Source organism: Pteronotus mesoamericanus, unplaced genomic scaffold (assembly GCF_021234165.1).
Source record: "Pteronotus mesoamericanus isolate MK-2021 breed Mesoamerican mustached bat unplaced genomic scaffold, CSHL_Meso_final scaffold_21, whole genome shotgun sequence".
NCBI classification, from domain to species: Eukaryota; Metazoa; Chordata; class Mammalia; order Chiroptera; family Mormoopidae; genus Pteronotus; species Pteronotus mesoamericanus.
In genome coordinates this window covers 5,484,134-5,498,812 of record NW_026555310.1, presented here as the reverse complement: position 1 = coordinate 5,498,812, position 14,679 = coordinate 5,484,134, and the positions used below count along the sequence as shown (strand labels likewise).

Genomic DNA, 14,679 nt, shown 5'->3' with positions numbered 1-14,679 from the left:
GGATGCAGCGGACTCTGGCCAAAAGAGAACGTTCTTGTCCTCACCAGCTCGCCCTGCAGTTGGACATTCCCCCCGGCACCAGAGAGCGCGGCAGGCAGAACTGCCCCCAGAGTGCCCTAGAGCTGCTGTGGCTCTGTGCACCTGGCTGCCGCTAGCTCTGCCTACATGCCCCTCGGGGGTCTGGAACCTGCTACTGACTGGCCATCATAGCAGGGAAGGGGGGTCGTGGGTGAATGCCAGCTCAGCCTGGCTCTGCCGCCAGGCTCCGGCGCTGCCACAACGCCCGGGCTCCGCCTTAAGTGGCCCCTGGCCCCGCCCTCCGCCTAGGACCGGCCCGCCCCCTCCCACCAGGGCGGGGGCTCTAGCTGGTCACCACTGGTCCAGCTTGAGACTGAAGTGTGTCCCATCTTGGAAACCAGGCAGTTACCTGCCTAAGAAATTCTAGTAGCTTTACAATCCTTAGTCTGCCTGGTCTAAGCTTGGCACCAAACCACCCTCCTTTGATACTTGAATTGATCTTTGCTCTCCCAAAGCCTATTCTGGAAGTCCATATTCTCTGCTACCTAGGAACTATCGGTTCCACTTTCTGTCCAAGGCTAGCCAAGCTCTTTGGGCATACATACAACCAGAGCCTCCCTTGTCTGTGGTCCTCCCCAAACCTCTGCCATTTCCATCTCTTATTCAACAGTAATCAGGACTGGAAGGCGTAGGTACCAGGAGTCTATTTTCCCTAGCAGCCTTCTGCTAAGAGCTTGCCTCAGAATCAGAAACAGACCCTCATAGTTATACTCCCGTTTAGGGCTTCAGAATTTGCTCTTTTGTCATTGCCAGACACCCAACTTCGTTTTCAAACACGCAACTCAATTGGAAGTTGCTGGAGGCCAGTGGGTACTTAAGTCTCTAACAGGTTAATGATCACTTTTTAACTTTCATCTTGCCACTTCTCCAGCTTTCTACCTCTGGAACCCCTAGGGCTCTGCTTCCAGACACTGTTTTTATCAGAGGCTTTGAGCCTAGGACACTTACCCATCAATTATCCTTTAGAAATCACTTTCTCTTAAGCAGCCTTCTCTCATGCCCTGACACTGCCCACCTCCATGTTTCCTTGAGAACCAGTAATTAACTGCCATCCACTGTGGTTTGGTGTTAGAATTGTCTGTCACCCTTTCTAGACAAAGCAATGAAGCACAAACTTATTTATCATGGTTAATTGCCTGGCCTACCTAAAGTGCTCAGCAAATAATCATGGCACCTATACTTTTTTGGTATTTCACATTCACCCTTCATGCAGCTCCATAGCTAGCACTCATAGCACTTTGTGTATATTAGGGAAAAAGGCATCCCTTCAAGACACCTGTCCTTTGCAAGAAAATAGTCATAACTATACATAAGACTATGAGGTGAATGGTGGCCCTAAAAGTTGTACAATGTATAATACGTATAACCCTTAAGCAGAAACTGTCTGTATCCCCGATGTAGCAGAGGGCTTGCATAGTATTTAAGGGACTGACAGTCTCTGGAAAGAGGAATTAGTTTTTTCTCCGAGGTAGATCACAAACCCTTGTTAGTCAGCTTCTTCTTTTACTCCACATCTATGTCGGGGGGACAGGGCTGAGGGGGTGTGTGTATACAAGGGGAGGTTATCCATTCCTACATCCATGCCTACCTACCCCCAATAGCCAAGGCACAGAAACAAGGCCATGGGCATAAGGAAGAGTCAGGGGACCAGCTAGCCCGAGGCTGCCTAATTGTGTGGCCTAATACCACAATTAAGTCCCCAAAGAGCATTAACAATGCTGATGGAGGGAGAGGGAAAGGATGGTGGACAGGACTCTTGTTTCTTTCAGTTGACAGACTCAGGACTGAGAGTAAGGATGTTCAAATAGATACATACAGGCCCTTAAAAAAAAAGCAAAAAAACAAAACCAAAGCAAACCTTGGGAACAACTTTATTGCTGATGGTTGTGGCCTCTTCTTCCCCATGCCCTCATTATCTCTGGTGGTCCAAAGCCCCTCCAGGATAGCACAGTGCTTCAGTTCTTCTGGGCCAGAGGCAAAAGGAGACAATCTACCTCCCAAGTCTGCCCCTGCTCAGTCCCTCCCCTGTCCCCACCCCATCCTATTGCACATCAAATCATGTAAACATGGCTACGGGCATGGCCCGCAATAGCAGTGAGGCAGATTGATGTGTAAACAGATTTGGGACCAGGAGCCAGACCCAGTTACCCAGCCCCACCCCATGCTGAGGCCCATAGTTAAATGTGAAAAAGCAGGGGGGCCTGGTCCCAAACTCTGGCTCAGATTATGCAACAGTGCAGAGGGCTCAGCTCCTCTCTGCCACCCATCCCTCTCAAATTCCAGGTCCTAAGGTCCGCCCACTCTTGGTGTCACTCCAGGCCTGGGCAGCAGATGGCAGTGTCCAGTTTTCTCCCTCCCACTCCCATCTGGAGGTCACTGATGCTGGGTCTTCCTAGATGCCCTGGGGAAACCAGAGACAGGCAATGGCAGTCTGTCCAGCCCTGGAAAAGAGGAGGGGAGGGCAGTCAAAAGTAGAGCATACAGTCAGACCTCTGAGATAAGACAACCAAGCCACAAAATGGGTGGATGAGGGAGGTTACAAATAAAGCAGAGAGCATGCCATTTCCCCTACTGGGATGACCACTGTTCCCAAAGGCTCCACCTCACAATCATCCCACCAACCTGTGCTCCCCACTCCCTCTCACCAAAAGCCCGGATCAGCTCTGCTCGCACAGCTGCAGTGAAAGTCTTCACTAGACAGAGAGTGGTGAGGCCTGCAAAGGCTGCATTGTAGAGGAACACGATGTGGAAATTGCCCAGCCAGTTGAAGCGTCCAAAATCACCCAGCAGATCAAAGCGAGTGAGTCCTGAAGTACAAAGACCAGGATGAGAGGTGGGCACTCCAGCCCCTCCCTGGCTCAGAGGCCAACCTGTGCAGCCTCCTGGTGGCCACATCTCAACACTGCAATTGCTAGGTTGACCTCTCCTATTCTAAATTATTCCTATCTCCCAAGCTCTGTCTCAGAGGCGGTTCAGGGCTGCTGAAAAAAGTGTCAGCAGCTAGGCTTGCTCCAATTTCCCTTCCAGATTTTGGCATATTCTCCAGTGGGGATCCCTCTGGCTCCAGGTGTCCCGAGGAGCTCCCTGGGCCCACCAGTTGTTCCTGGGTCTGCAACCTTTAAGCTAGCCACCAAGTATTTTTTTAGTAGGTAGAGCAGTATGGAGGCTGAGTTCTGACTCAGATCAGATTGCTTTGGTTCATATCCAAACTCCACCCCAACTACTTGTGTGATCTGGGGCAATTCCTTAAACATCTGTGCCTCAATTTCTTCAACTATAAAATTACACAGAGGAAATAATGGGACTGTGAGAATTACATGAGACAACACACTATATATGTGCCAGGCACTATTTTAACACTGAGCCCTTCATAATAATATCATCACAAATAAGATTTTTGGGCCTGTCTTCCACTTTAAAAAAAAATACTACAGGGATCTGACCTACAGGAACTAACTGGTGGACCTACAAGCCTAGTTTACTACTAAATCCTCATGGTTTAAGTATAAATGGTATAGGGGAAAGAGTATGGATTTAAAAACCAAATAGAACTCTTTGATTTTTTATGTTGAGAGTATATTTATTAAGGCTGGGGACAGTGTGGGGTGTGGAGAGGTAAAAAGGGTATGGGGGGATAAATAGTAATAGAAGGAGACTTGACTTGGGGTGGTGAACATACAAAATATAGATGATGTATTATAGAATTATACACTTGAAAACCTATATAATTTTATTAACCAATGACACCTCAATAAAACATAATAAAGCATCATTATATAATTTTTTTTTTTTAAAAAGGCTGGGGACAGTGACACAAAGGAAAGGTTTAAGATAGAAGAGGCAAGATCGCAGCAACAGGAGTGAGCCAGGACTGGGCTGTCTAGACTCAGGAAAGGAAGTGACAGTAACAGAAGTGAGCCACGCTGGACTGCGTGGACTCAGGAAAGGAGGTTACAAAGGCAAAAGAAGAGTCCTTGGAGATAGGTTCAGGGGGTCGGCCTGGGAAAGATTGCTCCTGCCTACTGCTCCCCTGGTTGCAAATTTCATGGGAACCCTTAAAGCTTATGAGAAAGAAAGCAAAAATACATGCCTGAGGAAAGGGGGCATGGGTGTGCTGAAGAGAAGGAGCATACCTAAATAGAACTAATTTAAATACTAAATCATTTGTGATCTTATGGATAATGATGTAGTTGCGGGGGAATTACCTATGCAACTCTCACACTACCCTGGAGTGAACTAGTTACATTTTAAAACACCTTTGAAAAACATTTTTACCAGGTTAATTCTAGATCATAGCTTTAAAGATGGGAGAAGTTGCCCTGGCTGGGTAACTCAGCTGGGTAGAGCGCTGTCCTGATATATCACACAAGAATCAACCAATTCATGCATAAATAAGTGGAACAACAAATTGATGTTTTTCTTCTGTGTCTCTCTCCATTCCTATCTCTAAAATCAGGAAGGGAGGGAGGGAGGGAGGGAGGGAGGATTGAGTGTATTATTTGATGCCCTGGTGTGTGCAAAAGGCACTGGACCAGTATTTAGGAAACAAGGATTATAGCCTGACTTGGCTTTGCTTCAAGCCAGCTGTATAACTGGGTAAATCAATCAGCTTCTCTGTGCCTCATCTTTAAAATGAGAATGTCTATTAGATGATCCAGCACAAAGGAAGACTTGGAGAAAAGTGGTACCTTTCCACCAAAACAAACAGCAGTAGATGGGGAAGGCTGGCCCTGACCAGTGTAGATCAGCTGTTTGGGTGTCTTCTTGCAAAGCAAAAGGTTGTAGGTTTGATTCCTGGTCTGGGCACATGCCCAGGTTGTGGGTTCAGTTCCCGGTTAGGGCATGTACGAGAGGCAACACACAGATGTTTCTCTGTCTTTCTCCTTCCCTTTAAAATTTAAACAAAATTTTTAAAAATGGGTAAGGCTATGTGATATAGCAAATTGAAAATCATGAGCTTTGAAGCAACACTACTCTTAAATCAGCATAAGCAGTTCACAGAGACTCATTTCTTGATGTGTATCATGGGGACAATACCTTCTCCTAAGATTGTTGTAGGAATTAGTGAGAACATGTATATAAAGTGACACATAGCACCAGTAGGTACTCAATAAAAAGCCAATTCCCCTTACCTCCTTTTGCTACTTACCCAGGGTACGAGAAAAGACAGGAAGTGCTGAGCTTAGGACCAGAAGACAGACACAGTTCCCGATTATCTGGGTATGAGTAAGGAAAGGGGAGGTGAGGTAGCAGAGCTGCCAGTACCTTGTCCCCATGCCCGCCCGTGGCGTACCTCCTCTACTCCTGCCCAGCTACCTGTGTCATGGCTGTGTCGTGCCATCTGGGCCGCAGCCTCCAGAAGAGTGGAGAACTGTAGAATCCCACGACCGAGGATACCATCAGGTAACTGCCACTGGGTTAGGGAAGAACTGGTAGGCTCCCAAGGGTTAATGCCTCATCTCAAAGAGAAGGACCCCTTTCCCCTAGCCCTCCTTTCAAAATCAAGTCTTTTCCTTCTTTCTGAACCTCAGGTTGAAGACTTGCCCCCTTCCCTTGCTCCTACCACAGTTCTGCCCAGAGTCCCAAAGGAGACAGAGTCAGCAGACAGAAACAATGGGTGGGTTTCCAGAAGGATACAAGATGAGTACAACCTGAATGACGGCACCAAAGGAGCCCAACTTGGAGAAGGAGACCTGGCCCAGGGAGGCACCCTGAGAGATGAAGCAGTGTCACTGTGGAGCACTCTCCACCATCAGCACCACCCCTCGGCATCCAGCTTTCCCTCTGGCCTTAGTTTCTGCCCTCGCCCCAGCCTTTCTTAGGCCATTCCCAAAAGATACAGTGGGAGGGAAGCCCAGTACCTGCATGCCCCGGGGCATGGCAGCCTCATCGATGAGCAGCTCCAGGATGTGGATGGCGACAATGAGCACAGATAGGCCCTATGAGACAAGGTCACAGACTCCCATCTCTGCCCCAGCCCATAGCTGTATCCTGGGTTGAATATTAAGAGCAGACACTCTGGTCCAACATTTTCAGTTTCCAAGTTGCTGTATAGGATCTCCTCAAGGCTGGTGCTAGCAACAGAGCACCTTTGAAGGTATTATAAGGTACACCCTCTCCAGGTAGAAGAATTGCAGAAAAGCCAAATAGAAAAATGGACATCTTCTTCCAGACTGATAAGATAGTCCCAAGTCCAGGTTGTAACTAGTGGGGGGATAGTCTGGATTTTAACCCTTATTTTACCCCAGAGCAAACCCGGGTAACTACTCAGTGGCCCTGTGTGGCCTTGGGCAAACTCAGCTTCTCTACTTCTTCATTTACAAAATGGGAATTGATGTGCTCAGCACAGGGCAAGACACAAAGTAGACACTCAGTAAGAGGCGACTGCTATTATTGAGGATAAGCAGGTCCCTGCATCTCCTCCTTCCTCTTCCCTGAGAAGGCCTAAAGTACTCAAGGGCCTGCTACTGCCTCCCCTCCAAGGCTGGCATACCCACCGTCAATACCAGCAAGCACAGCATGGCCAGGGGATAGCCCAAGTTCCGCTGCCAGGCTGAAGCCTTCCGCCGCTTCTCTGTGCAGGAATGGGAAGCAGTCAGCAAGTGCCTGGAACTGAGGGCTACTCTCCTTGGGGAAACCCAGGTATCCCCATCCCTACCAACCCACATACCCAGCAGGACCCTCTGTGTCTGTAGAGCCAGGACCTGTCTGTGCAGCAGCTCCATGTCCAAAGGCAGCCAGCAGGAGGTGGGATCTGAGGGCAGAGAAGATGGTGTTGCCCCTGCCTGAGCGACGCCCACCATCCCGCCTAGGAAGAACTGCAACTCACTGCAAATTCTGCGAGTCAGAGCTGCTTCCTCAAAGGCTGAGCAGTACAGCTGCTCCTCCAGGTCTTCTAGAAGCTGGGGCAGGGGAAAGGGAGGGACTAACAGTAAGAGGCTTCCAGAGCCCAAGGGCTCCAGGGCTTTATAATCCCATTCCTTCCCCTATCCCTCATTCACCACCCTGTGGTCAGCAACTTTATCCATCCCTCCTGATTGCCTTGTGCTCTGATTTATGTCCAGTAACCAGCTCCAGATGATGGGGGTGAAAGATACAGGAGCCAACAAAGGCTGTGACCCTCTGCAAGGTTGTTTGGCTCCAGCTTTGCAGGAAGCTCACCCCACAGGAACGAAGGGCAAGGAGCACTACATACCCGGGGCTTGACCAGCAGCTTCCCAGTAACCGAGAACATGCGGGCGAGACCTAGTGGAGTACACACTGTGGGGATAGAAGCCAGTCACCTGCCAGACCCTTCTCTCCATCATTCCCCCTACCCACCCTCCATTCCTTCTCTTCCCACCCCAAGGGCTCTGGACCAAGGACCTCATCCATTCTCTCCCAGGCAGTGCTCACTCACCCAGGAGCAGCAGGACCCCAAGGAAGGAAATGCAGGAGTAGAGGTAGGGGAGGTAGTACTCCCAAAAGTCTAAGGGGGGAAAAAAAAAAAAGTACTGTCAACCCATCTCCTTCTTGCTTACTGGGACTGACAGGCCTCAGAGACAACATAAAACCTACAGGGGTTAGGCTAGTAATACAAAGCAGTAAATCTGGCCCATGTCAGCAGAAGATGGAGTAGCAGGGACTATAACAAACTGTAGAGCCTAAGCCATACGTAAAGGGCACAACCGCTATTCAGCTGCAGTCACCAGGGACTAGTGAAACCAGATCCTCAACCTTGTCAGGCAAAGCCAGAGATCTGGACATTAATGTAAAACCTCCCAACTTTAACATGTCAGCAACTGACTCAAATATATGTATTTTAACATCATTACATGGCCCCAATGAAACATTTCTGCAGGTTGGATTTGGCCTGAAGTCCATCATTTTGAAACTTCAGTCTAATGATTGAAATGATTCCAACCTTCTCCACCTTAGAGGGATACAGTTGTTGCAGGCAAGGGAACATCAGCCAACTGAAGAGCCACTCAGCCTGGAGGGTGGGAAGGAAGTGGGCCCTCTTACCATAGAGTGACTCCCTGCTGGCCTTATTGTTGTCCACGATGGCTGATGCCACCCAGACCATGCCCAACACCAGCAGGGTGAGGAGCACCAACATTACTACCGTCTCGTAGACTCGACCCAGGACGCCCTACAGAAGAAGGCAATAGGTGTGGAGTGGAGAGAAATCCCAACATCTGGGCAGTGTGGGGAAGGAAGAAAACACTGGGGACAAAGTCTGGCTGGGGGAACCAGAGACATGGATTTAGGAGGAAGGAAAAAGCATTTCCCTCTTATTCTGCTAAATCATTCTGTCTTCCTACCCCACCACCTGGGGCCACTCCTTATCCTGGATATTCATTTGCAACCCCCCTCCCTGGGTCCTTTCCCCATCCTTGTCTTGCCCTGGGAAGCTGACCCCTCACACAAGCCCTTTGTCCTTGGGTTTCCTATTCAGCTTGCCCAATGGAAGGGACCAGTAGCTCCTCTGTGGAATGGCTGCACCTCCCCAGCTTCAACTATAAGTGGCTTCCAGAAGCTATTTCTTCCCTCTGTTCCCACAAGCCTAGACTGGTAATGACTTCCTGCTGCCATTAGCACCTCAAACTCCTTTTTGGTCTCCTCAACTCTGAAAATACCTCTGCAAATAGTCTCTTCATTAAAGTCTCTTTACTTGAAACATCTGAGTGGAACTGTTTCCCTTCGGGATTGATTGATATATATACTTCACTCACCTTTCTGGAGCCAGCAAAACCCTCAGACTCAGTGAAGAAGTATGCAAAAGGCATGAGGAAGATGAGAGACAGGTTGGAGAAGAGAAAAACAAGGTTCCAGAGGCCTAGAACAAAAAAAGTAAAGGCAAAGGTGGTCAGGAAAGGGGGCCCAACCCACTGGGGACAGACCATGTGATCAGATATCCAGGGATGGGGTGATTATAACTGTCTCCATCTGCCTGATGCTCTCTGCTCCCCATCACCACCCCAAGCTGCAACCAGAAGCCACGTACCATGGATGAGGGAGCCATTGAGCCACTGGATGTAGTAGTTCCGAGGCAGTGAGAGCAACACCTCATTGCTGATGATGGAGAAGGGTAGGAGCAGGACAGCGCCCAGGGCAACTGCCAGGGTAAAGGTGCAGAGCTCGAGCCTGGGCAAAGAAGAGGTAGTGCCCTTGATTAGCTAACTCACTCACATCACTGGGCCCGAGAAGCCATTTGTCCCTATGAGCACCTGTGGTTTCTCCTGGAACTGACTGCAGCAGTGACAGACTGAGGGAAGGAGCCACCAGTTGGTGCTCTATCCACTACTTCCCTGCCTTAACCCTTACCTTCAGGGAAGCCTTGACACATGGGATGGGCACATCTCGGGCATTCATGGGAACCTGATCACCTGCCAGGTCACTTGCCCAGACTGTCCCCAGGAATGTGATCCTCCCACACATGCCTGTGGGGTACACCAGGCATGATGCCAACCTATGGGGCCTGGCTTCTCTGCTCAGAGATGTGGATTTCTGAGCTTGCCTTATTCAGCCCACATATTAGCAGGGTCACCCCATATGGTTATGCCCTGCACAAAACACTAGGGCAAAGAGGGAAAAGGGAGCTACAACCCAACTTCATAGCCAAGGTCTGTGTCCTGGGCTGTACTAGTGGAAAAGAAGGGACACTTTTATTGATTTGGTCTATCAAGGCAGGAAGGTTGCCTTCTTGTAATCTGTTGACCCAGAGGGGACATATCTGTATTTTTCTTTATGCTCGCCAGTAAATAGCAGCCTGGAATAAGGGCCATCCTCTTAGAATCATGCATGTCTCCCCTTTGTGGGTTCCACCTTCCCTGTCTCCTGCTGTTTTAATTAGTCCGCATCCTACCCTACTCCCTTCCTAATGGCTGCTGGGAGGTGAAGCCAAGCTGAAGCCATTTCCGGTGACTCAGGCCCCAGCTTACAGTTCCTGGCCATGTGGATCTCAGAAGCTCCTGACCTAACCAGGGAGACAGGAAGAGCAGCTTTTCCAAGCGTCCCCAGGGTGGGGTAAAGCCGGAAGAAGCCAGAAATGCGGTGGAAGCAGAGACTCTCTCTTTACTTTGTGACACCCCACTCTCTCTGCCAGCTCCAGAACCTCACTAGATCTCAGCTTCTAAAGGCTACTGGTACCAGGTGCAGGCATCAACACTTACGCAATCTTGTTGACTGTGGCATCTTCATCATCCACTAAAAGAGACAGAGGCATGGGGAAGAAGCAGGACATCAGTGGGAGGCTCTGGGAACCATTTATGTTGCTGTGTGCCTTCCAGCCCCCTGAAAGAAGGGCCTTCACCCACAGGGGCAGAGCTGGACAGGAGGCTCTGGGAGAGCTCACGCTATGAACCCCACAACATGTTCTCTGGCCAAGGTGGCAGTGGTCCCAGGTGGAGAGGGTACAGGCTAGAAAATCCCTCACTTCCCTTCCTCCCCATGATGTTTCCCATTGCAGGTTCCTCTTTGTAAGCTCAACGTATCACAAACAACTGGTCTGTGAGGTTGGTTTCATCAGTGGCTGGGTGCAGCTCAGAGAAATGCAGCGAGTGGGAAGAGGGGAGATTCACAGAAAAAGTCCCTAGGAGAATTACACTGAATAGATGCCTTCTTGGGCGAGGGCTCATGAAGCCATCTGGAGGAGAGGAACGGCTAGGGCAAGGACAGGATAATCTGGACAGGCTGGGGCTAGGAACTGGGGCCAGGGTGTCTGTCCATCGCCCCCGCCCCCCCTGCAAAACCAGTCACACAATGCCTACAGAAAGGAAAGCTCCAATGTGAGCACACTTAGGCTCTAGAGAAAAGCCACCATCACTAGGTCCTGGTGTCCCAGTGGTCACAGAGGTCTCTGGTCCTGGGTTTGGGAGCACTAGGAGAGAAGGTGATGGAGCTTGTGCCATGATAACATTCATCTTGTAGTTGCCCACTTTAGGTTTACAGAGGGCTTTTATATTAACCATCTTGTTTGGTCCACATAATGATAATTGACTGCATAGAGATTATTAGGACCATTTTGTAGAGAATGAAACTTAAAAGTCAGAAAGTTACAGGACCTCCCCAGTGGCTTTACTAGTTGTGGACACTTCTATCTAGACTTTCCACTAGACCACACCGTGCCTCCCTGGAGAGGTGTGGAGGCAGAAGAGGCCAAGACTCCAAAACAGCCACCTTTCCTTTCCCAGCAGGCACTATAGGCCCATTCTCCTGAGGCTGGCCCCATGGCAACAAGAACACTGGCAGAGGGTGGACAGAGGGAGGGAAATCAGAGGTACCTGTGGTGAACTCAGCAGGCTTCTTGAAGTGAGTCAGGGCGATGTGGCAGAGGATGTAGAGTGTTGCAAACAGAAGTGTTGAGATCTGTGGCAGAATGTGAGCTAGGATGAGAAATTTGAATCCCCAGCACAGCCCCAGGGGCCTCCCTGTTAATTCCATGGGATCAATTCCCCAAAACAAGTCTCCATATTTCCAGGGGTTCCATCTTTCTCCCTGGTACTTCCTCTAGTCGAGGCCTCAGGAGCCTCTAAGAAGCCACAGACAGGGGCTGTCCCCCTACACCTGGGGAAACAGCACCATGTCCAGCCCTATGAGAGTATTCCTGGGATAAAATAGCAATGGCCAAACACTGGTTGGTAATTGGGCAGAAAAAATTAAAGATACACATGTACACATACCTGAAACAGGCCATAGACCAAAGGGAATTACTTCTAGCGTATTATTGGAATGGGAAACAAGTTTGAGAGGAAGAAGGGGATACCTGTATTGCCCTGACACTTCACTACCCTCACCTGTCACCTCCTCCCCCACTGCCATCTTGACTCAAGCTCCAGGAGAGAATAAGTAGGAATCATGCCACTAGATCAAGTCAGAACTTCTACTGCATTTATTCAGGGACCCTGAAAGACCAGGTCTGCTCTGGGCCAACCCAGAGCCTCATTTAACACTCTGTCTCTAAGAGTAGGACTTAGTTGGGGCCCAGCATCTACAAAATCTCTAGAGTCAGCATCAGCCCCTTTAAAGGCTGTCGATCCCTGGTTCCTACCTCAAGCACCTTCCGAACTCTAGGGCCGGGCCTGTCAAGGCCTGTCCTATGCTTCTAGGTGACTGGGCCACCAATTAACAGTTAAGGCAGGACTTGGCCAGGATACTCTGCACATGCATGCATCCCTACCCTACCCCAAGTAAGCTGCTATTGCTAAGGGGAGAAGCCACAGTTCAGTTTGGTTCCACTCTTAGGGAGTCTTGAGAAGAAACATAATTGCATTTGAAGTACTCAAAGGCAGGGTCAGTCTTGTGGTCTTCCAGTCCTCACAGAAAATCTGCACATAGCTAACCAAAGAGGAAAAAAGTCATAGGGACCTCAGTACAGCCATGGGTCTAGGACGAAGTTGCAGATTTTGACATTAGGGAAGCAGAGTAGAATGAACTACTCAGATTGTAACTGCAGAATTTTTACAGCCTAGTGCTCTGCCCTTGGCTTGCGTAATAGCCAGGAAGGTAGGAGGGCTCAAAAGGTCAGGCTGGAGTTCCACCCAGTTCCAGGAGAGGCTAGGTCATTCTCTAGAGCAGGGGAGGGGAGCCAGGTGGAGGAGCTACCAGAAGCCTTCAGCTGCCCTTGGCCAGCACTGATGTCCTCAGCTAAGGGGACAAAAGGATGGGGGAGATATGCAGGAGACTGTTTCTCTGACCAAGGTCTCATCCCTCCCTGTTCTCTAAGAATGTGGGCCTCTGGCCATACAATGTCTCAAGGCCTGGGCAAGCCTCCCTGATATGCCCAAGCTCACCATGCGGGACTATTCACTAAGGGACACGTGAGAAAGGCATCCTGAAAGATGTGGCATTCTACACAAGGACTGATACACTTCCTACTTTTCAGTCCTCACAGATAAGGATAGATCCAGTTAAGTCGTGGCTCACTTTATCCCTCCTCCAATATCAGGCTGCCCAGGGCACACTAGAGTCCAGCCTGTGAAAAATGAAGGATGAGCCCACTCAGCAACACTTCCATTCTTCCAAACCTTTCTCTTTTCCTTTCCGCTAAGTATATGGAAAAGAGCTACCTTGGGGAGCTACAAGGAGGAAGACTGAGGAGAAAGGAGAGAGATGAGAGTTCAAAGCAGGCCTGAGGAAAATTCGACTTCCTAAGCGCCTCTGGGTGCCCAATGCCCAGAAATGAGGAGTCCCATTGAATCAGGTTCAGCTGATTCTCCAGAGCGCAGTGAGGGAGTAAGGAAGGAAGCCAGGTGCCCTCTAGAGCACTGAGGGAAACCACTTACAGGGGAAATCCCTAAATGGCTGGGTAGCTAGCCAGAAACCTCTCCTCACAGGGTTCCTAACAAACACCAATAAAGGGGTAGGGGTGGAGGAACCTTAGTTGTTGTCCATCTCTATTTAGTAAAATCCACCCCAGCAAGAGTCCCTTCTTCCAAAGTGGGAGATCCACCAAAGTCCGCCTTCAACAAACAACAGTTGGGTTTGGGCGCGGGGGGGGGGGCGGTAAATGCAAATAAACCCACTGCTAATCAAACCCATCCCTCTAGGACTAAGATGGGCAAACTCACCAGACTCCCGGACACCGAAGGACCCAGAACACGGTGGGGGTGGGGGACAGAGGGAGGGCGGGGGGAGGGGCGTGCAGAGGGGAGGAACGGAAAACGACCGGCTTTGTTTACCGCGCAGCTACCCAGCTGATCCGACCTAGTGGTTCAGCAGCTGGGGCACTGGTTCTTCGGTTGTGCCGGGGCCCTTCGTTGCTCGCCCATGGTCCAGGCAGAGTCTGATGGCGCTCTGGGCCCAGACGGTTGTACTCTGACCCGAACCTCTCCTACGGCACCCGGCCTCTCCTCCCTTTGGTTCTAACCTTCCTTCCCGGATCCCGCACTCACAATGCACTCGCGGACCCTCTCATGGAATAGCTGCTCTCGCACAGATAGCACTTCGTAGTCAGCTGCTTCCATACTCTGCTCAGCATGACTGAGGCAGGGGTGTCTCCGGGCCCGGGGAGGACGAGCGGGGATAAAGCCGCCGCCGCCAAACACCCGGACCCAGCCGAAGAGCTTTTCCTCGCAGCCTGCGACGGAAACTCAGGGTAATCTGAGGTTCAGATTCAGTCGTCCGGACGCCCCGCCCTTAAAGGGGCAGGCATCAGCAAGCCTCGCTTAAAGGGCCCCCGCCCTATCTCCCTCTGCTCCCTCCCCTTTAAGGTCGGGTCTAGGTCACGTTTCGACGCAAACACCCGCCACTAGGCTCGCTATGAGGAAGCGTCGATCCTCATTCTATTCTACGAGAGACGAAGCAACAACACAGGGAAGGGCGGGTTCCTTTCAAAGAGCAGAACTCATTGGCTCCTAGGCAGCTGCCGCTCATAGTTACAGGAACACTGATAGGCTTTCCCTTGAAAAGAGGCGGGCTTTTTGAGGCCAATCGCTGCTCAGCCTAAAACTAACCGACTCCCTTGCCTGTGGCTGTTGAGAAGGGAGGTTCCTGCATTTTAGTATAGCGACCGAAATTTTAGTTTTGCCATAGTTAAATGAACCATTTGGAGCAGGCGGGATGTGAGGGATCCGTGGGGGTTCTGAAAGGTACGATTGCCCAGAAACCCAAGGACCCTAG

The 14,679-nt window shown here is 50.2% G+C and overlaps 1 protein-coding gene across 3 annotated transcripts; it reads right to left on the bottom strand.

Moving 5' to 3' along the window:
• Nucleotides 1-1,942: 1,942 nt before the first annotated feature.
• LMBR1L (limb development membrane protein 1 like) lies at nucleotides 1,943-14,195 on the bottom strand. 3 transcript variants are annotated; one of them, XM_054591158.1, is made up of 17 exons: nucleotides 13,953-14,189; nucleotides 11,343-11,427; nucleotides 10,233-10,266; nucleotides 9,065-9,204; nucleotides 8,793-8,896; nucleotides 8,083-8,209; nucleotides 7,478-7,546; nucleotides 7,274-7,338; nucleotides 6,908-6,980; nucleotides 6,749-6,832; nucleotides 6,576-6,652; nucleotides 5,940-6,017; nucleotides 5,716-5,789; nucleotides 5,395-5,485; nucleotides 5,228-5,294; nucleotides 2,724-2,885; nucleotides 1,943-2,519 (listed from the first exon to the last, which is right to left on the bottom strand). In XM_054591158.1, exons 1-17 carry the CDS (start codon nucleotides 14,022-14,024, stop codon nucleotides 2,452-2,454), a joined length of 1,470 nt encoding a protein of 489 aa, XP_054447133.1. In that variant the 5' UTR covers nucleotides 14,025-14,189; the 3' UTR covers nucleotides 1,943-2,451. The 3 variants fall into 3 exon arrangements, with proteins under 3 accessions (XP_054447133.1, XP_054447131.1, XP_054447134.1); XM_054591156.1 differs by having other exon boundaries at nucleotides 6,749-6,980; nucleotides 13,953-14,194; XM_054591159.1 differs by lacking the exons at nucleotides 1,943-2,519; nucleotides 2,724-2,885 and adding an exon at nucleotides 4,812-4,966 and having other exon boundaries at nucleotides 13,953-14,195.
• Between the last annotated feature and the right edge of the window lie 484 nt (nucleotides 14,196-14,679).

What these genes read in the sequence shown, in the direction of transcription:
- LMBR1L (XM_054591156.1), bottom strand. Translation starts at nt 14,024, where the DNA reads ATGGAAGCAGCTGACTACGAAGTGCTATCTGTGCGAGAGCAGCTATTC. An exon ending in GCCACAGTCAACAAGATTGC is followed by an intron (nt 9,205 to 10,232) that starts GTAAGTGTTGAT and finishes TTCTTTGCCCAG; the next exon opens with GCTCGAGCTCTGCACCTTTA. An exon ending in CCATGCCCCGGGGCATGCAG is followed by an intron (nt 5,790 to 5,939) that starts GTACTGGGCTTC and finishes TTCATCTCTCAG; the next exon opens with GGTGCCTCCCTGGGCCAGGT.